This window comes from Gymnoscopelus microlampas (genome assembly GCF_963454915.1).
Source record: "Gymnoscopelus microlampas genome assembly, contig: SCAFFOLD_55, whole genome shotgun sequence".
NCBI lineage: Eukaryota > Metazoa > Chordata > Actinopteri > Myctophiformes > Myctophidae > Gymnoscopelus > Gymnoscopelus microlampas.
This window is the reverse complement of record NW_028155755.1, coordinates 221,092-244,062: the sequence shown is the minus strand read 5'-3', so window position 1 is coordinate 244,062 and position 22,971 is coordinate 221,092. Positions and strand designations below refer to the sequence as shown.

General features: G+C 41.4%; 1 protein-coding gene across 1 annotated transcript; it reads left to right on the top strand.

Moving 5' to 3' along the window:
- Positions 1–661: 661 nt before the first annotated feature.
- Positions 662–14,265, top strand: LOC311041283 (kelch-like protein 20; the record flags this gene model as incomplete). The annotated part of the gene is made up of 9 exons (XM_084086189.1): positions 662–721; positions 7,233–7,347; positions 7,469–7,663; positions 9,728–9,862; positions 9,962–10,153; positions 10,366–10,509; positions 10,728–10,863; positions 12,048–12,182; positions 14,036–14,265. The coding sequence occupies exons 2-9, from the start codon at positions 7,267–7,269 to the stop codon at positions 14,263–14,265; spliced, it is 1,248 nt and encodes a 415-aa protein (XP_083942315.1). The 5' UTR covers positions 662–721; positions 7,233–7,266.
- Between the last annotated feature and the right edge of the window lie 8,706 nt (positions 14,266–22,971).

Below are 22,971 nucleotides of genomic sequence, written 5' to 3'. Positions count from 1 at the left end.
TGTTTCTATATCAGTGGTGCTCAAACTTTTTCATATCAAGGACCCCCAAAATGATATGTATTTGGCCGCGGACCGCCATCAAAATGTTTTGTTCCAGGGACCCCCCAGAAGCAAAGATTTGAGTTCAAAATGTTCGCTTTAAAAGTATTTATATTCAAAGATTTGCACTCATTTTCACGATGTTTCAAAAATAGCAGATCTACAAGCTCGTATCGCGGTACCGAGTGCCGCGATACGAGCTTGTAGATCTGCTATTTTTGAATAGCCCAAAGTGTAAAATAATGCTTTTTAGCTCAAAGTAAAATGCTAGCATATGCCAATTCAGTATTCCATGACATACATTCATAGTTTGGTATGAAGGATGATTTCCATTTCAATGCTATAAATCATTCACCAGTGCACCACTGGAGATGGTTATGGGACAGCTCATTGCTTACTCTGTCCTGAGGAGGGTTCAGCATTTATTCAATGTATTCATTTATACAGCTGTTTTACAAAAGCTCTCACTTTCTTACAATGTTGGTGTTATAGCTCCCCCTGCAGGTCACAAAAATACATAGACTTGTCATTTTACACAGGAGTTGTTGTGTCCGGAACTGATCTTCTGTAGTGTGTTGTTGTCAGGAGGACACAGTTAGGTGTAACACCTCGTCCCTTTGAAGAGGAGCTGCGGGAGGAACGTGTGTTTGTTGTTAAAGTTTAAAACGTCTAAAACAACGAGGTATGTTTATTTAAGCTGTGTTTGTCTTTGTGTTCATGAGTTTTACGTGTGTTGTACAAATATACATGTTTACGTTATGTGTGCGTGTTGTGAGAGCTTGTTTACATGGACGTTGGATTGAGGCTGATGTTAGAATGGTGTTTAATAGAGATGTTAAATACATGTGAGTAAAGGAACAACCAGTGAGTTGTTTAACCAGGATGACAACGTCATCTTAATGTAATTAATGTCGTTAATCATCGTTAATGTAATTAAACATGATTAGAGGATGCTGGAACATTCGACGATTAAGGCACAATATTTCTATAATTGGCTACAAATCGCTACAAAACCTGTATACTCAGTCATTTTGGGCATAAATAAGAAGTTGAATGATAAGTGTAGGTCTGATAATGATGTAATGTATACATTATTATTATTATTATTATTATTATTATTATAATGTACCTGCATGTTCACATCATGTATACTTTAAGAACATTTAACAAATTCGTCCAATTAAACATGGAGATGCCCACTCTTCCTTAGGGCCCACTCTCTTCCTTAGTGCCCACTCTCCTCCTTAGTGCCCACTCTTCCTTAGGGCCCACTCTCTTCCTTAGTGCCCACTCTCTTCCTTAGTGCCCACTCTCTTCCTTAGGGCCCACTCTCTTTCTTAGTGCCCACTCTCCTCCTTAGTGCCCACTCTCTTCCTTAGTGCCCACTCTCTTCCTTAGTGCCCACTCTCCTCCTTAGTGCCCACTCTCTTCCTGAGTGCCCACTCTCTTCCTTAGTGCCCACTCTCTTCCTTAGTGCCCACTCTCTATCTTAGTGCCCACTCTCCTCTTTAGTGCCCACTCTCCTCCTTAGTGCCCACTCTCTTCCTTAGTGCCCACTCTCTTCCTTAGTGCCCACTCTTCCTTAGTGCCCACTCTTCCTTAGTGCCCACTCTCCTCCTTAGTGCCCACTCTCTTCCTTAGTGCCCACTCTCTTCCTTAGTGCCCACTCTCTTCCTTAGTGCCCACTCTTCCTTAGTGCCCACTCTCCTCCTTAGTGCCCACTCTCCTCCTTAGTACCCACTCTCTTCCTTAGTGCCCACTCTCTTCCTTAGTGCCCACTCTCTTCCTTAGTGCCCACTCTCTTCCTTAGGGCCCACTCTCTTCCTCAGATCAATTTGGGTAAAATAGTTATTTTATAACTAACTTAGCAAATGTAAAGAATACCTCACTAATAATAATGAGTTCGGTTTTATATCATGCTTTTCTGGGTACTCAAATGCACTTTACATAAGAACTTAACTAACAAAACAAACAATCAAACAAGAAAGTCAAGTAAGCAAACTGCAAAAGGAAAACGCATTGGAAGAAGAGAGAGGGTGATGGCAGAGGAGGATTGTCAGATGTAGGTTATCTTGATGGGATTTGAGTTGACATTTGCATGAGGGAAGTCAAGAGTTCTATACGGCAATGGCTGGCGATGGTGAAGGCTCCAGGGTGTGGTACTTGCTTGGTGATAGGGGTGAGTGGGTTGGTGTCTGCAGAGGCGGCGAATGAGGGAGTGGCGGTGGAGATCAGTCAGGTATAAGGGGGCAAGGTTGTTCAGGGCTTTGTAGGTGATGAGGGTGATTTTGATGTTGATGCGTTGCTGTCTTTTTTTTTTTGTCCTCCTACAGATGCCAGGGGAGAAGTAGCCCTGATGCTGCTGCCTGTCATGCTCCCTCCGCCTGTTTATAGACATGGCAGAAAAGTGGTCCGCGCCAGTGTGGAAGAATCGAAAAGATTCTTCATTGATGTTAAGCCTGTAAGTAATTTACCTTTGAACAGAAATTAAAATATAAATTCTTAGCTAAATGACTGCAATTGTTCTTTTACACTGTTGGAAAGCCTGATTCCTCTTTACAATGAGGTGCAACTATTCGTGGAATGAGTGACACAGCTTAACGTTTGTCAGGATACTCATTTCATGAAGCACTATTCTTACAAGTTGTAACTCGGTGTAAGTTATCACTCCATAGTGACGTGGGATGTATAAACCACAGACCACACATAAGTAGACTGGCCACACACCCAGAATAAATTGTTTAAGACTACGCCATTGAATTTAGGGCCGTCACGCTTCTTTCTCATAGAGCTCTATTAAATCAGATGATGGGGGTGGGAGGGGGTTGAAAGAGCTTCAGTAGAGAGCTGATGACAATTGCTCTGCACCGGTAGAAATAATTATCTTTTTTCTTTTCTTTCTCATCATAGGTCGGAACTAACATGGTGGAGTATTTGGAGCAGGCCAGAGCGTCCAGGTCGTGCCCGTTCGTGCTGCTGCTATCGGATGGGATGCAAGCTCTCAAGCCTTTGTGATCATCTCAGGGAAGGCTATTGAGACGGAGACGGCTCTTGCAGCTGTGGACACATGTTTCAAAACCTTTTATGTCTTTGACATTCAATATACATGTCAGTGTTTGCCTACTTGGCAATTCTTCCAGGATGTCGTCTATGGACTCGAGGGAACTGTTTCCCCAGCGGTGAAGTTCCTGAAGACGCAAATACTTGCTTGCAAGTAGACTGACCTGGATCCCCCCCACCATCTCTGCCTTTCTCTCCCCTCTCCCCTGCTCTGATCACATCCTTGGTAACTTTAGAAAGGGTCCACTTTAATTGTTAACTTATCAGCCAGATGTTGTCCAGTGCCACTGAATTCCTGTGGTGATTTGGTGGCAGAAAGATTAGAAATCTGTCTGGCGCAGTCCTCATTCAAGTCCTTGTTCGAGGACTTTAATGATTCGAGGGTTGATACATTGCTTGTTGCCATATTATTTCTAGGGTTGTAATGATTCCAGTTACATATTGTGAAGAATGGCAGGCTCCGTTCACTTAGAGCACTGTGCACTCTGTCTTCTCCTTTCAGAGATGAGACGTTTTTCATTTGTTCATACATAACGGTTGTTGTTCATAAGTGTTTACAAACTCCTATGGTCATTCTCTAATCTCTAATACATTTTGTCAGTGAAAGCTGATGTTTTGGAGCTGTTACAAAGAGGAGAAATGTTGTGGAATTTTATGTGACCGTTTAGTGTCATTACATTTTACATTTTATGTCAGTGAAATGGAAAGCTAATGTTTTGATGCTGTTTAAAAGGGGAGAAATGTTGTGAAATTTTATGGGAATTTTATATTTTGATGTGTTAAATTCTGTGACTAGAATTTTAATAAATCATTATTGTTACATTGGTGTGAGAATATATTTGATCAAGAAAACAAACAAAGGATCAGAGGTGAGTAAATGCCAACAAATTGTGATAATGTGATACTTTTGTTAAATTAATGACCATCAGTTGTGCCAATGAAATGTCGATTATAAAAGGGAACAACCCGTTATAATTAGTAATAAAAAATAATAATGCATTAACAACCTGACTTGCTGGGTTTAAAGAAGTCTTAATTGGGTTATATGAACAACCTATTGTTGGGTATAAATAACATTTAATTGGGTTATATAAACAACCTATTGTTGGGTAAGTGAACCAACCCAACAACCCAACTTGTTGGGTTTAAAGAACCTTTAATTGGGTTATAAACAACCCAAACCCAATAAACAACCCAATCTGACAGACCTCTGTCTGTCTGTCTGTCTGACAGACAGACAGACAGACAGAATGACACGCACGCACGCACGCACGCACACGCACACGCACACGCACACGCACACGCACACACACACACACACACACACACGTCACATGATGTATTTATTGTTCTGAATGTTTTGTCTTTGTAATATATTTGTTTTGTCTCACACAGTAAAACAATGAGTTGAGATGAATGAATATGTAATAAAATAAAGTCTGACTTTGTCTGTTTCTTTATAGAACTGAACCACAACACACCTATTATTATTATTAAACATATATTGAAAGTAGCCGATCTACAAGCTCACAACACGTCACACTGCGACGTGTTGTGAGCTTGTAGATCGGCTACTTTCACTATATTTAAATAGGGGCTTAAGTGGTCAAATATAATATGTTTTCCCTTCCTACAAATGTAGTCAAAGTCATGTGCTTGCAAATAATAATAATAATAATGATGACAACAATAATAATAATATTGTCCATAAAGTGGGGAGTACATGTACTTGAGTACATGTACTTTATTACTTTAGTTACTGTCAGTACATTAGTTCTAGCTCTATGTACACAACAGCAGCTGCAGTACACACATGTGGCCCGAGGAGGGCAGTGCTACTCCGTATATTAAACCGTTACCTCTTGACGCGTAGAGCTCTCTGCTATAAAACTACACGCACGCCGTTTGATGACGTCATCTAAAGCGACAACTGCAAGTGAAGGAGCAGCAGAGAGAGCAGAAAGCATTGAAATCACTTTAATGATCAGATTAAAGAACATTTATAACAGTTAATATTAACTCTAAATGGACGGAATAATGGAGGTGGACGGCAGTGTGATGGAGGGGGTGAGTTTATGTATTAACAATAACATACATACATACAGCTAAAGATAGCATTACTCAGCTAATGCTAGCTGTGCTACCAGGAAGACTGGGCACTAAGGGGACTGGGCACTAGAGAGACTGGGCACCAACATGTTAAACTGGTTCATTTACCCCCAAAGAAATGTAAATAGTTAATAATCAGGAAGTAATGTAATTAAACATGATTAGAGGATGCTGGAACATTCGACCATTAAGGCACAATATTTCTATAATTGGCTACAAATCGCTACAAAACCTGTATACTCAGTCATTTTGGGCATAAATAAGAAGTTGAATGATAAGTGTAGGTCTGATAATGATGTAATGTATACATTATTATTATTATTATTATTATTATTATTATTATTATTATTATTATTATTATTATTATTATTATAATGATGTACCTGCATGTTCACATCATGTATACTTTAAGAACATTTAACAAATTCGTCCAATTAAACATGGAGATGCCCACTCTTCCTTAGGGCCCACTCTCTTCCTTAGTGCCCACTCTCCTCCTTAGTGCCCACTCTTCCTTAGGGCCCACTCTCTTCCTTAGTGCCCACTCTCTTCCTTAGGGCCCACTCTCTTCCTTAGTGCCCACTCTCCTCCTTAGTGCCCACTCTCTTCCTTAGTGCCCACTCTCCTCCTTAGTGCCCACTCTCTTCCTTAGTGCCCACTCTCTTCCTTAGTGCCCACTCTCTTCCTTAGTGCCCACTCTCTTCCTTAGTGCCCACTCTTCCTTAGTGCCCACTCTTCCTTAGTGCCCACTCTCCTCCTTAGTGCCCACTCTCTTCCTTAGTGCCCACTGTCTTCCTTAGTGCCCACTCTCTTCCTTAGTGCCCACTCTCTTCCTTAGTGCCCACTCTCCTCCTTAGTGCCCACTCTCCTCCTTAGTACCCACTCTCTTCCTTAGTGCCCACTCTCTTCCTTAGTGCCCACTCTCTTCCTTAGTGCCCACTCTCTTCCTTAGTGCCCACTCTCTTCCTTAGGGCCCACTCTCTTCCTTAGTGCCCACTCTCTTCCTTAGTGCATGCATGCAGAGCTTTGAAAAGGTCAGTCATTTCTTATTCTCACCTTACCAGACGATCAGAGGTCTCTGCCTATCAATGTGTCAGGGGTCTTCTAAATGCATGTTAGTTTCTAGAGTAACTTTCCAATACATATTTGGCATCTACTGTATGTGTGCTACTGGCTGGTAATATGCATAGTTATTATATAACGTTGTTCCAGTTGGATTAGTAAATACTTGGTGTTCTATGCATTCTTTTAGGTGCTACAGAACATCCATCTGCCTCTCGTCAGTCCCTCCTACCTCCTCACTGTGGTTGAGCCTCAGAGCCAGAGGTTCATCTCTGAAGCCAAGGAGCGTCCCTACTGTAACACATCACGCCCACGCAGGACCACAGGTACCCTGCTGAACACATGCATGCATGTTGGCCCTGATGATGCTGGAAAAAGCTTATCTGCCAATAAAAAATAGGTTTGTTATTCAGGCTTCATAATGGTTATTGTTTCCGCCAGGCCGAAGGCATGGCCAAGACTATGTTTTGCCAGCTTGGTTCCAGATGTATCTGCCATTAGAAAAAAAGAAAAGCCCTCGCCAGTGATATTGTCTGGCCACTCGAGGCTAATGTTTTGCACCCTGTCCGTGTGTCTGTCCGTTAGCTCTTTTTGAACAGCTAATTTCCGACACCGTTGGTCTGATTGCAGCGAAACTGTGCACGCACACTCCCTGGATGTCAGAAGAGAATCTCTGCCCCCGAATTTTTCAGATTGGCTGTTTCTTTGCATTTTAAACATGGTGAGAGAGTAACTCCAAAACTCCATTCGTTCACATCTTACCACATTATAACAACCTCATTTCACTAATGCTCAGCCTGAGTTGAATTAAATCACTGTGATAAACAGGCAGTTAAAATACGGAGACAGGTGAATCACGTTCATTCCATCAAGGTTCCATTTGTACCCTCTCAGAGTTAAATGAACTGAGGATTTCACTGTGTAACCACATGTAACAGTAATGTTGTGTGTTCTCTCTGCAGGCGAGACCCACTCCACCTCACCTCACCTCTAGACATGGCTGACAACATCCTGGATGCTGCCTTCCAGAGAGAATCACCACAGGCTGCCAAGAGGATGAGACTGGACACTGACCATGTGAGTGACAGCCTTCAAGCATCATTACTAGATCAGCAACATTACTCGCAGATGAACAGTAGTTTATTTGTCTGATTTATAAATGTCCCTCTGTCTGGATGTTGTTGTCGTTGCACTTCAGGAGGACGACACCAGTGTACCTCTATCCTCCCTGGATGCTGAGATGTTTGTGGACCCCAACCATCCCAACAAGGTCCTAGAGGGTCTCAACAGGCTGCGTCTCAACAGAACCTTGTGTGATGTGGTTCTGTGCTGTGAGGGACAGGAGGTCCCCTGCCATCGTTATGTACTGGCCTCCTTCAGCCCTTACTTTGAGGTAAATACACACTCAGTGTTTCCCCTAGGATAACGTTGTTTTTTTAATTTAAATTATTTTCCTCAAAATATTATAATTATTTTCCTCAAAACATTAAGTCGTGTGTCTAAGATTGACAGTCTCACTCTGGCTATTGACAACCAAAACAGCAGCTCAGCTCAAGTCCTTTATGTCTGTTTATCAGTCATCATTTCAGTGACGCAATACCACGACCGCTTTCTTTTTCTCCCAAATGAAGGGGGTCTTTCTGCAACTAGCGTTAGTTACCTTCCACTCCCAAATCATCGCTCCTCATTGTAACAGGTGATTTGGGCAGAGATAGTACAGCTATCCACTGCGCACATAGCTCTGCGTTTGGAAAGCTCTACCATAGCAGCTACAACCAGCGTCAGCGTGGATATATTTTAATTGAAAAGGCCTGCTGCTTCGATGGGACAAGTGGGCTAATTAATGAGGCTTATTGAACAGCTGAGAAACCTGCACATTTAACCACATAGAAAAGTAGTGCAAATGAAGTACAAATGTCTATGCATAATTTTGTTACCTGTTTCTCTAGCTCAAGAATTTGGGTTGAAAATAGTGAAGTGAGGAGGGTGGGGGGCGAGGGGGCTTTTGTACTGTAAATACCAAAACTGGAAAAGCATGGACTTAGCGCGACTCTAGACAAAACAAATACATCTGTTGCAACTTGATTTGATATGCTGCGATGATCTACAGGCAAGCTATTGCCTAAAAGTTATTTGGAGCCTAGTGGGTTGGGTCATTCCAGAATTGGAGGACATTTGGGCTTCAGAATTTTTGAAAAAATAACCTTCTATTTGGCCATTTTCTGTTATATATTCATCAATAATAGGTAATATACTATCAAAAGCTTGATTAGCTCAGCTCAGGCATCAAAGGTATTTTTTATTACATGTTTTATATGTGTTATAGTAACAGGGCTGCAAGTAATAGTAACAGGGCTGCAAGTAACAGGATTGCAAATCTATGCTAATGTTAGCTTTTTCTCAGGAATAGAAGCTAGCTGTTTAGCTAGATGTTAGCATTTACCAAGAGGACAAACTCACATAAATAAATAAGTAAATCTTTTTTTGTCAAGTATTTATCTTATTCTGGAAATATGCATAACAGGGTTGCGTGAGGTAGGTTGAGACATTCAAGTAAGGCTGACAATGTTATAAAAATATGAATAATAGAAGTGAGGAGATGCCTTTGCTCTACCTATGATGTTAGGAAAGTGTTTGATGATGACACTTCTAGTGTGTCATGTGACTCACACTTTTCTTCTTCTTTTACCATGCTAAAAGGTTTAAGGTAACAGGGTTGCATGCAAGTTGTGGGACACAGGTTCCTTGCATAATAATACTTATTTAAAATATTAGGTTAATTAAAACATATGTTTCCACATCTATAAGAGACATCTATGAACAAAATAATGCAAAAGAAAGTAGATTTAAATGTCATTTTAACAGTTTTATCTGAGATTCAATTTGGCAACCAAGGGGTTGGGACAAGAGAAAACTTGCATTTTAGGGGTACTACAGACTTATTTGGTATTTTTTTTAAAATATGTTTTAAAAAAAAATCTCCAAGTTGATTTAGATTTGGTCTAAGGGCAAGTACAAGTTACACGACAAATGCATTATTTAGTATTTTGTAAATGGATTATTTGACATTTCTTGGGTGGGACGTAAAATGTCCTCCAATTCTGGAATGACCCGGTTACTGAAACCTTTGTAACCCATAGAAAGATGTTACCCTAGGGAGAACCGTTTCACAGGAGACCTACAAGCTCACAACTCGTCGCTTAAAAAATCAAGCTGTGGCAACCAAAAACTAGGCATAGCGTGCCGCCACTGTTAAATGCATATAGGGGAAACACTGACACTTTTATTGACCTGCTGTTAAGGAAATATATTTCAATTCTGCTTAAGGGGAACCGATCATCATGCTATTTCCATGCTATATCCAATTAATTCAATTAACCGTTGACACAATGTAAATAAGAAAGGCCTAAGCCATGAACACACCCAAGCCAACCATTCAGCTTTTCAACCTGCACAGGCCATGTTTACATCTGGTATGAAGGAGTCCACACAGGAAAGGGTGACCATCAGAGGAGTGGAGCCTCAGATGATTGGTTTGCTGGTGAACTATGCCTACACTTCTAAGGTTTCCATCTCTACTGATAATGTGAAGGTAATGTATTATCATAATAAACCTCATTCATTGTGTCCATCCATGTTTGTCCGACATGACGTCAGTGCTTAATAAAGACATTGTGTTCATTTGTTCTAGGCCCTGCTAGCAGCATCAGACTTGTTTGATGTCACTGCTGTTCGCGAGGCCTGCTGTAAATACATGATGTGTCACCTGGACATAAATAACTGTGTAGAGACTTACTGCTCTGCTGATGACCACTCCTGTGAAATGTTGGTGAAACACAGCATGGATTACATACTGGAACACTTCAGTGTCATCTACCAGCAGGTCAGTGATTGAGGAATCATACTTTTCCCGAGTTGATTTTGTCTGTTGTTGGTTTTTTTATCTGCTAAAACTTTTTTTTATTATTATTTATTTTTATTATTACTCAACCTACCACCACCACAACTGACCCAGACCTGGGTAGAAACATTCAATCAGTCACAGTGCCAGTCACAGTGGTCTCTAATCTACTGTATTTTGTTTTCTACCAATAGGAAGAGTTCCTGTCTCTCTCTGTAGAAAGACTGACAGAGGTTCTCTCCAGTGACCATCTCAATGTGCCCAAGGAGGACATGGTGTTTGAGGCTGCCATGCTGTGGCTAGACAAGTGTCCTACCCGCATGCAGAGCTTTGAAAAGGTCAGTCATTTCTTATTCTCACCTTACCAGACGATCAGAGGTCTCTGCCTATCAATGTGTCAGGGGTCTTCTAAATGCATGTTAGTTTCTAGAGTAACTTTCCAATACATATTTGGCATCTACTGTATGTGTGCTACTGGCTGGTAATATGCATAGTTATTATATAACGTTGTTCCAGTTGGATTAGTAAATACTTGGTGTTCTATGCATTCTTTTAGGTGCTACAGCACATCCGTCTGCCTCTCGTCAGTCCCTCCTACCTCCTCACTGTGGTTGAGCCTCAGAGCCAGAGGTTCATCTCTGAAGCCAAGGAGCGTCCCTACTGTAACACACCACGCCCACGCAGGACCACAGGTACCCTGCTGAACACATGCATGCATGTTGGCCCTGATGATGCTGGAAAAAGCTTATCTGCCAATAAAAAATAGGTTTGTTATTCAGGCTTCATAATGGTTATTGTCTCCGCCAGGCCGAAGGCATGGCCAAGACTATGTTTTGCCAGCTTGGTTCCAGATGTATCTGCCATTAGAAAAAAAGAAAAGCCCTCGCCAGTGATATTGTCTGGCCACTCGAGGCTAATGTTTTGCACCCTGTCCGTGTGTCTGTCCGTTAGCTCTTTTTGAACAGCTAATTTCCGACACCGTTGGTCTGATTGCAGCGAAACTGTGCACGCACACTCCCTGGATGTCAGAAGAGAATCTCTGCCCCCGAATTTTTCAGATCGGCCTGTTATAGCGCCACCAGGAGGCCGATCTCTGCAAAACCTTTTTTTTATTTTTTATTATTCATACAGATTTTGTCCAAACATCACACAAATCAATGCACAGTATCTCTATAGTCATTAAATCAAACGGGTCTTTCGGATTTTTCATATTCCATCCTGATTGGCTAAGATTGGCTTCCAAATTTTGCAGGAGTGGTCAGTTTTGAACAAAATGCCTCAAATCATGAACACAGTGTGCAATTGCCGTGAAATGTTGGTCATGTGATCAAGACGGATCCGTTCAATTCTTCATTATTCCTTCCTGATTGGCTTCCAAAGTTTGCAGGATTGGTTTTGAACAAAATGCCTCAAATCATGAACTTCCGTGAAATTTTGCACGCACATTCCCACTATGCCGAGGAAGAAATGCCACCCTTTTCACATTGGCCTATTATAGCGCCACCACGAGGCCCCAATAACCTACCTGATCTGGTGAAGACCTTCTAGTTGCATCATGATTTCATTATTTTAAGTTTACAATTCAAGCTTTCATTTAGTTTTTTGCGCTTTTATACATGTCAAAATGCATACCAATTTTCTCCATGAGATTCATTCAGTGACTGCTAATTTGGTGCTGCCTCTCTGGGGACAGAGTTCCAGAGGGTTGGGGCTACAACACTGAAAGCTCTATCCCAGAAGGTTCTAATCTCCATGGGGAGAGGGTTCCAGAGGGTTGGGGCTACAACACTGATAGTTCAACGAAATACATTTGGTTCCTCCTTCAACTCTTAAATCTACTCTGTCTCACCTGCTCCTTCTCCTCTGTTTGTTGAAGTGATCGTGACGTTGGGAGAGACTAAAACTTTAGAGGGCTTTGATAAAGTTTTCAGCTTTGATCCCCTGACCAATCAGTGGAAGGCTCTTGGACGACTGCCCGTGGATGTAAACGGATATGCTGTGGTTACATCAGGTGAGGATTACCATCAGAGTCAATCAATTTAGGATCTGTAATCTGTAACCAAATTTACACATTTCAGATTATAATTCCAGACAATATCAGTTGCTTTTATATTTAATATCTAATTATATGGAAATGTATTAAAATGAGCAGGTTCTTAAAGGGTTAGTTCAGATTTTTTGAGTACTTTCTGTAGGAAATACTTACCATTAATGTAGTGGTTGCAAAGGTATTAATTGATTGCCTGAGTCCCGTGGTCAGAGTTATGGTCCGTTTCTGATAAATATGAAGTAGTTTCGGTAGATTAGTAGATTTTGTGGGGGCCGCTCATTAAAAATAAATACATTTAAAAAACTAACGTCATTTGTATTGTTGACCTATTTCTACCATATAGAGCAGGTTTCGTTCAATTTCGACCCCTCTGTCACATGGTACTAATGTTTGTGTCCAGAATCACTGCGCCGCGGCAGCCTACTCACTCACAAAATATATGACACAAAAAATAGTACCATGTGACAGAGGGGTCGAAATTGAACGAAACCTGCTCTATATGGTAGAAATAGGTCAACAATACAAATGACGACTACATTCATATTTATCAGAAACGGACCATAACTCTGACCACGGGACTCGGGCAATCAATTAATACCTTTGCAACCACTACATTAATGGTAAGTATTTCCTACAGAAAATACTCAAAAAATCTGAACTATCCCTTTAAAAGGCGTCTCAGTGTTTCCTCTAGCCAGCAGCTGAAGGTGTGGGGGAGGAATGCGCCGCGCGGGAAAAAACATTGTGTTCTCAAAATGCATATTTATGCTCAAACACAAAGTCTTATTTAGTACATGTGCACAGTAATAATCAGTCAGTCACACATCAACAACTAGTGATGGCACAGATGGCATCCTGCCTGAGAGCATTTGAGCATTATAGCATTTTTTCTGTAAAAAAAAAAAAAAAAAACCTATTTTAGCTGCTTGGACTAAATCAAGAGGCAGCCAAAGGAATACAATATGATCTGGGGTTTTTTTTCAGGTAGGAAACTCCCATTCAATGTACTGCAGCTGATGTTTAAATCAAAACCAAGCAGGGCTTTTACTGACTGTGAAATTGTATTATGTGACTGACCGCTTATGAAGTGAAATGGTTTATTATATCACAAGTCTCTTGCGGCTTGTGTGAGTGGAGCTGTGCATATGCACATGCAATAATACATAAATAAATACTGTGAGCTCGGAAATCTCACAGTATCAATACCGTGGCTGTTCATACCGCGGTAATACGGTATACTGTTGCATGCCTATTTATGAGAATGCCAAATTATAACATAGATCATAGATAGTTTTTTCACATTAATCACATTTCCAGCATTTAAAATGAGCTGTTGCCCTGTCTTTGTTTTGGAATAACCGCAAAGTGTTTTTGCCTTGGTTACCCAATGAGATGCAGCATAGTGCATATGGCCAAGGTCAGGGGCGCTGATTTATGATTTAGCCAATGGGAGTCGAAGTTGTGCAATTTGATTATTGGCGGATGATAACTTTTGGAACAAGGAATTAATAATCAGACTTTAAAGAGTACAGAGAGAGTATTAATGACAGACATCTCTTCAGCATTACGTGTGGTATAAGACCGGCCCATAAGACCCGTAAGACCGGCCCAGACCGGCCGTCATGCATCCTGCGCAGTGTGCATGTTACAAAGCATTTTAACCGTCCGACCGGCGCATTCCCAGTGGGTGCTCGCTGTCTCCCGTGGGGTGCTCGATCTCCTGAGCACCCACAGGATCGGCGCCTATGGCCAAGGTAATCACTTAATCATTTTTACTTTTATTTTTTCTCTGCTCAACTCCACATGTTACATAGGTCTGGTGATGCTGGATGGATATGTGTTTGCAGTGGGGGGCTGGGGGGTTGCCAACTCGATGGAACGCTACGACCCCAACACAAACACCTGGCAGATCATGCACTCTGTCGGTGTGGCAGCGCATTACGATTCTAACAGCTGTGATGTGGTCGCACTAGTTGGACAGCTCTATTTTATTGGTATGGAACAGATTTATTTATCTTCTGGTTCAGCCTGCTGGGTTTCATGAAGTTGTGTTTTTCATGTAGTGTTAGTGTATGTCAAGCATAATGGTTCACTGAAAATGTACAAATCCTTTGGTATTATTATGTATTCATGCTTCTCCTGTTGACGGTGATCAATGTTTTGACGTGTGTGTCCTCCTGGACTCTAGGTGGTGCATCAATGCTCTTTGAGGTGGCCAAGTACAACCCTAAAACATCAGTGTGGACAGAAGTCGCTCCTATGCAGATTCCACGTAATAAATCAGCTGCTTGTGTTCTGAATGGAAAGATCTATGTTACAGGTATCTTACTTCTATTTAGTCAGTGGTGGAAGAAGTACTCTGTTTTCTTTTTTACTTGAGTAAGAATAACAATACCAGAATATAGAAATATTTTTTTACTCAAGAGAAAGTACAAAAATATAGGCATAAAATTCATATGTACTTGCAATACTAAACATAAAAATACTCAATATGCAGAATGGCCCCTTTCACAGTTTCACAGTTGTATATTGAATTGTAATAAGTAATGCATTAATGTATTCATCACTGTAATGTTAGATCTGGTACAGGTGGAGTAGCTGTGTAGCTCAACCTATAATAATAATCATCATTTATCAGTTAATGTTTGTTTAGTATAAATAATCAAAATGAGCAACATTAATAAGTAAGTAGTAAACTGTTTAATTGCAAAAATAAATAAAATAAAGTATTTGCCTCTGACTTGTAGTGGTGTAAAAGTACAGTGCTTGAGTAAATGTATTAAGTTACTTTCCACCACTGATCTTAGTTCCATAGTAGACTCACCTAATAAAACACACTAACAGTTACTATCCTGTTAATTTGTGTTCGTCTATAGGTGGTCTGTATGATGATGAAAGGACAATGGAAAATAGGATGGAGTGCTACAAGCCTAAGACCAACCAGTGGACCATGTGTGCCCCCATGCAAGTGAAACGCTTCTCGCCTAGCATGGCTGTGGTGGATGGATTGATCTACTACGTACTAGGAGGGAAGGACTTCGCTGTCGACGATTATGATAGGTATGACACTGCTGCTACATGAATCAGGGTTTCCGCTAGGCATTTTTTGGGCCGGCCACCATGGCTGGCAGGATTATATTTTACCGGCCAAAGAATACATTTACCGGCCATATATTATAATTAACGTCACATGCGTATTTGCACTGCATACATGCACCCAACTGATCATTACACCTTGTTACGTTAGAGCTGCGCTTCTTTCCACTTATCACAGATGCAATCTGTTCCTGTTTTTATAGATAACTAAATTATATGATCTACTATAGTCTATATCATGCAGAGATGTTGCTTGCCAAAAATGAAATGAATAAAGTGGGCATGAGTGAACTGCTGCGAGTCGAATACCAAAACTCCCGCTCGCGGCTCGTCCCCAAACAAAGTCGCCCCGGGGAAAATCCGGCGGTGTTCCTAAACATATCCGTAAACTATGCCTAACCCTAATCTTATTCCTAATCTTAACCTCAGTAAAACTATACCTAATCCTAAACCTATATCTACCCTTATCCTCAGTAGGCTAAAACAAATACAAGAATACAAGAACCGCTGGTCCGACTGAAAAATGGGGGCGAGGGTGTTTTGGGGCGAGTCCTAATTACCCTTCGGGCTGTGGTTTCCCTGCGCAACACCGTCGCACAGTATAAACAAATGAATATATATTTTGGGCTTTACATCGATTCTCATTCAACCTTGATATGCAAAAGTAGGTTTTGTTTTGTTTTGTTAACGTTAATTATATATGTCATGATGTGGCCTTGCGCGAGGTTGATTACTTGCCTCTATAGTTGCTTTCACCAACTTTCACCACTTTATCCATTGCAGACAGACAGTCACTGTGATTGCATAATATCCACGACCCACACGTGTTCGGAACGAGTCCCTTTATCGACAATTGGGTCCGGCTTGGTACAGGTTCTATCACCTCGGAAAATCCCGGTTCTGTTTATCAACACCCGAGCGAGCCAGAGCAACCCTACTCAGCGCTGATCAGGAGGAGACACAGCTGTGTCTCTCAGCTGTGCTCAAAAATAGCAGACATACAAGCTCACAATGCGACGCGTTGCGACGTGCTGTGAGCTTGTAGCTCTGATATTTTCAACGCGCGACACCATCGTACAACAAATAGGCTATTCTATAACTGCAGCGCACAGCAGCAACCGAGCAGGCTGTCGGAATTAAACCACAGTCAGATCATGATATAAACTTTAAATGATTATGATTGTAACGGTTGTAGCCAACTACTTTAATGCAAATAATAATATTAATAATAGGCTTAAATGATAAAATAGCCTCATTTTCCCAACCGGCCACGGTGGCCGGTGGTGTTTATATTTACCGGCCAATTAAACATTTTACCGGTCAATGGCCGGTAAATACCGACATGAATGTCTGAGAAAAGGTGTCGTTTGGTCCACACCAGACATGTCTCTCACGGTTGTTTGTTTGTGTCTCTTCATGTAGTTCTCTCCGTAACATCGAGTGCTACTGTGAAGAGAAGGACACGTGGGAAACTGTGGGGCAGATCTCTGATGCTTACTGCCGTGTCAAATGTGTCTCTCTCAAGCTGAGGAGGGATTATAGTCAACCCATAGATGATGATGACTAGAGTTGGGGTCCAGAACCGGATGGACCGGATCCAACATTGAGCAACCGGAATCTGTTCCATCACATTTGGAACCGATTTGTCACTCTGTCAGATGCTGGTATGTGGGCTTCATGTCTGCTATACAATTACAACACTAGTGGTTCTCAAACTTTTAATTTCAAGGACCACCATAACTCTTTGAGTGTAAGGTCCCATTTAGAACCTGCATGGTATTGTCCGTTTGGCTGGGACCTAAGGACAAACGGACGGGTCCCAGCCAAACCTAAGGACAAACGGACATACCATGTATGGACATCACTATTATGTCACAAGTACAAATACAGATGGTATATATACTGTAAGACACAAAGGGTTAGGCCTAGACACAAGCTGACACGTCATGTAATTCTGGATAGCACCTTTAAGTTCGACAAAAACATCAGTTCCGTTGTTAAAGCTAGTTTCTTTCAACTCAGACTTCTCGCTAAGGTCAAGGCCTATCTCCCCCGACCACAACTAGAAATAGCTATCCATGCCTTCATTTCCTCACGACTCGATTACTGCAATTCCCTCTACACCGGTCTAGAACAGTCATCTATCAGGCGCCTACAGCTGGTCCAAAATGCTGCGGCCCGCCTTCTTACTGGCACAAAAAGACGTGAGCATATCAGTCCAGTCCTAGCCTCACTTCACTGGCTCCCGGTCAATTTTAGAATTAATTTTAAGGTCCTTTTATTTGCTTTTAAATCTCAACATGGGCTAGCTCCACCATACCTCGCTGAGCTTATAGAACCACATACTCCAGCCAGGGTCCTAAGGTCTGCTGATCAGTCATTACTGATCGTCCCTCGAACCAATAAAAGGACCAGGGGTGGCCGCGCTTTTGCTGCTGCCGCCCCCGCACTTTGGAACGGCCTCCCTCTCCCCATCCGATCCGCCCAGTCCATAGGGTTTTCAGATCCCTCCTTAAAACCCACCTTTTCTCTCTGGCTTTTAATTGCCCTTGATCCACTACTGTGTCTTAACAATGTATTGTTTTTGTCTGTGCGCCTACGTGCGCTTATTGAATTATGTTGATGCTTTGTTTGTCTCAACCCTGTACAGCACTTTGGTCAGCTTCCGTTGTTTTAAATGTGCTTTATAAATAAAGTTTGATTTGATTTGATGTGAAGTCCGGCTTAGCCTGGATCTGGTAGAACCAGGGGTCTATTTCACGAAACCTGGATTAGGCATAAACCGGGTTTAAACCGGGTTTACTCGGCTATCCTGGCTTAAATGAAAGCTGAGTTAGCTCGGCAGATTAATTTAGCCAGTAAACCTGGATATGTTTATCCATGATCCGGTTTCACGAAAGAAAATTGATGCAATCCTGCCTTAGTTACTATGGCAATTTAGCTGTGAAGTTAGCCTGGTCCGGACCAGGCTAACAGCCAAGCTTTATTAATCCAGTGCCTTGTTCTTCAAGTTTTGTGAAATAGCTGTTAGTCCAATGACTCCAATCGTAAACCAATGAGTTTTTCCACACTTATTCAATTCTCATTCAAATATGTTCCAAACCGTCTCCTCAGGTCATCTAGTGCTGACCTCCTCAAGGTGTCAAAAATGAAATATAAAAAATATGTTGAAGCAGCTTTCTGCTGTTATGGGCCAACGGCCTGGAACAAGCTCCCATAGACCAATTATTTGTTTACAAACATTGAGACTGGACGCACATGTAATGAATTCCCAACAGATCCCCAAACCTGCTGTTTTGTGGTTCTGCTGGTTTCAGTTAATTCAGCCTCCTCTGTGTGTAGGCTAGTGAGGTGCGCCCTAGCGAGACATATGTACATCATCGCGCAACGGTATTGCGCACCGAGAACAGCTGACATACAAGCTCACAACCGCGTCACGGATGCGACCGCTGTGAGCTTGGAGATCTGCTATTCTCGGCCGTTCTCTGCGTGGGAGACCTTCTGATCTGGTGCCATGATCACAGAGCACTCCCTCCGTTCTTATGACAGACACTGGAGGAGGGGTTTGGAGGAAACTGCTTTGAGTTGTTATCATTATTTACACACAACAGAAACCAAGGATTATATATGTCAAGAGGGAGAGATCACAGTAAACATCCTAAGCATTCTTCCTCCACACTGGGAGAAAAACATCATCTGAAAGTTTGATGGGAAGCATTTTAACATGTGAGGCTGTGACCACTTTTACATTACATCTTATGAGCGGTGGAGTTATTTTGCTGCTGACCTGTGCGAGCATATACTGTTTCATATCAGTGTGACGTTGTCTGATAAGGCGTCTATTACATATAAGACAGACAACGACCACAGATAGCTTTAAAACAAGTTCAAGACCCACTTTTTTACTCTTGCTTTTAGTTGATTACATTGTATTTGTTGTTTTGTTCCTGGTATTTTCCCAAGAGGTTTGACCCGGAAGGGCAAAGGTTTTTGACCTTAGGTTACTGCAGGTTACCGCTATTCAAACAGCCTGTGGCACAAATTAATTTATCTGATCAGTGTATGGAACCCCAAAAGATGCTGTTTGCACGGTGAAGTAAATAAATAGTTTTTTGCATGAAGAAATGCCTGCATGGTATCATTAGAACACTGAGTCACAGCGAGCGGTTTGGTATCAGATCAAACATAGTGTCGGCGCGTCAGCCAGGTCCAACCACAGGTTCATCTCCTCAGTAGCTCTGTATGAGACAGGAGCTCCTTTAATAGTATCCATAAAGTAACGCTAGTCCTCCCTGTGCTCAGATGTTTGACATTCTAGTGGTCAATAAACTTTAAGTGACGGGTTGAAACAAGCTTCTTTAGTTCTCTGCCATTTTCCCTCTGCGGCCGAAACAGGAGCAGTACTGACACCTGCTGGACGGAGGTTGACTGGACACAGGCTGAATAAAAAAGTGATTTAAACTCTTGTTTCAACACGTCTGCTTACATTCTATTAACCTCTAACATGTCAAACATCTGAGAGCAGGAAGAAAGACCTTTACCATTTTGATAGGATGTGTGTAAAAAGGTACAAATCTGTACTGTTGGTGGAGGGAGAGGTTCTGATAGGAGATAAGACAACCACAGACCACAGCACCAGTATCTACAGCACAGACAAGAGGGTTTATCAGTGTTAGAAACCCTTTTAGGTCTACTCACTGTATAGGGATGGATTGGTAACATAATGAAACACAGTTTGTATAACCGGATGTTGAGCAATGTTAAACAAAAAACAACAATGTTACAATTCATACAGTGCAAAAATACCATATAAATACAAGCAGCGATTAAAACATGCATAGCAGAACATAGTGTGGTACAGACAATAGTTGTGATGTAACTGTTTAACTGTGTTCAAAGGCCAGGGAAAATAAATAGTAGAAGTCTTTAATAGTGATTTATAAATGTCTATGGACTGAGAGGCTCTTATATTAAAAGAAAGGCTATTCCAGAGCCTCAGGGTGTCCACAGTGAAGGCTCGGTCGCCTCTAGACCTTTTGTTAGTCGTGAGCTCAATTAGTAGCAACTGATCAGCTGACCTTAGGGGTCTGCCTACCTAACTACTCTAACCAACCAATGTTCAAACATACATAAGTGACAACCCCTCCTTACCTAGTGTGTTAACAAAGGTTCTGCCTACAGTACATGGTGTCTATGTATAGAGGCCTCTGTGTTTCCTGTTCCAAGGCAGCAGCATATACAATACAAGAAGAAGAACAGATGTATAATAAATACCTAAAGTTGCATGACATTCTCATGCATGTCTCTACTACTGTAATGTACTTAGTTCTGTCCTTCATAAGTAAAGCACTGACAGAGTCACACTACAACTTGTTCAGAGTTTTAACTATAACCAAGATGAGAAAACATATCACTACAGGTTTAATATCTTTACACTGACTCCTGGTAACTTTTAGGATTGATTTTAAATGTGTTTTAATAGTTTTAAGGCACAATTGTTTATCACATTCATACCTTTTAGATCTCCTGTCCAAATATGTTACAAATCGTCCCCTCAGGTCATCATACTAACCTTCAAAAATGTATTATTAAAAACATGTTGAAGCATCTTTCTGCTTACATACAGTATAAGACAGGCAACCATCATAGATAGCTTTAAAAACAAGCTCAAAGACCCACTGTTTCACTCTTGTGTTTATGTTGATTCCATTGTATTTGCTGTTTTGTTCTTGCTATTTTCCTGTATTGTTTTAATTAGATCTTTGTCTCCTTTTGATTTGTTCTTCATCTTGTTTTTAATCTGAATGTTTGTGTTGTTTAATGTTGTGTTCATGTTCTTTTGCTTAGATTTCTCTTTTGTTGTTGTTTTTATATATAAAGCCCTTTGTGCTGCATGTGATGTGATGAAAGGTGCTTCCTGTATACTAATAAAGTTTATTGTTATTATTATTATTTCCACAGACTAGTCAGGTGATGAGGATCCACCAGACATCACTGTAAAGCAGAGACAGCAGTGTTTTTAGAACCAGCAGCCTCTACAGACCTCTGCCACAGCAGATCAAGAAACAACCAACTGTACCCGTAGACGAGACAGCTAGACCACACCACTCCCAGGTCCTACAACACATGTCTCTGAGGTATACAACCTTATCAACTTGTCCAGTGGGGGGTCTGGACCCAACTAATGATTTAGGGGTTTATCTTTAATGTTCTCACTCAACAGTAAACAAACCAACATACAGTAGTGTTTGATTTTAAAATAGTTTTAATAGTTTTTAAGGCACTTCATTGTTCTAAGCCCCTTCATACCTTTTAGATTGCCTGTCCAAATATGTTCCAAACCGTCTCCTCAGCTCATCTAGTGCTGACCTCCTCAAGGTGTCAAACATGAAATATAAAAAATATGTTGGAACAAGCTCCCATAGACCAATTATTTGTTTACAAACATTGAGACTGGACGCACATGTAATGAGTTCCCAACAGATCCCCAAACCTGCTGTTTTGGGGTTCTGCTGGTTTCAGTTCATTCAACCTCCTCTGTATGTAGGCTAGTGAGGTGCGCCCTAGCGAGACATATGTACTTCATCGCGCACCGAGAACAGCTGACATACAAGCTCACAACCGCGTCACGGTCACGGATGCGACTGCTGTGAGCTTGGAGATCTGCTATTCTCGGCCGTTCTCTGCGTGGAAGACCTTCTGGTGTCATGATCACAGAGCGCTCCCTCCGTTCTTATGACAGACACTGGAGGAGGGGTTTGGAGGACAACTGCTTTGAGTTGTTATCATTATTTACACACAACAGAAACCAAGGATTATATATTTCAAGAGGCAGAGATCACAGTAACAATCCTAAGCATTCTTCCTCCATACTGGGAGAAAAACAGCATCTGAAAGTTTGATGGGAAGCATTTTTACACGTGAGGCTGTGACCACTTTAACATTACATCTTATGAGCGGTGGGGTTCTTTTGCTGCTGACCTGTGCGCGCATACTGTTTCATATCAGTGTGACGTTGTCTGATAAGGCGTCTATTACATATAAGACAGACAACGACCACAGATAGCTTTAAAAACAAGTTCAAGACCCACTTTTTTACTCTTGCTTTTAGCTGATTACATTGTATTTGTTGTTTTGTTCCTGGTATTTTCCTGTATTGTTTTAACTCATTCAATGCCATGCTTATTTATGGCAGTTTGGCTCTGAGTGCCACAGGCAAAATTCATTGTAAAAAAAAAAAGTGCTTAGGAAGCGAGATACAGCCTTTTTAAGTTATAGGTTAAACAAGGAGTGGATGGAGCAGCACATCTTCAAATCATCATATTTTGGGTTCTGAACATGTTTTTTTTTTCTTTCTTTTTTTTTCCCATGACGTCATGTGGCGCACGGGGCGTCAGGCCACGTGACGTCTTAGACGTCATGTGGCACAAAATGAGTTAATTTGATCTTTGCCTCCTTTTAATTTGTTCCTGATCATGTTTTTGGTCTGTTTTTGCTTGCATTTCTCTTTTGTCGTTTTTTTAAATATATAAAGCCCTTTGTGCTGCATGTGATGTCATGAAAGGTGCTTCCTGTATACAAATAAAGTTTATTATTATTTCCACAGACTAGTCAGGTGATGAGGATCCACCAGACATCAGTGTAAAGCAGAGAC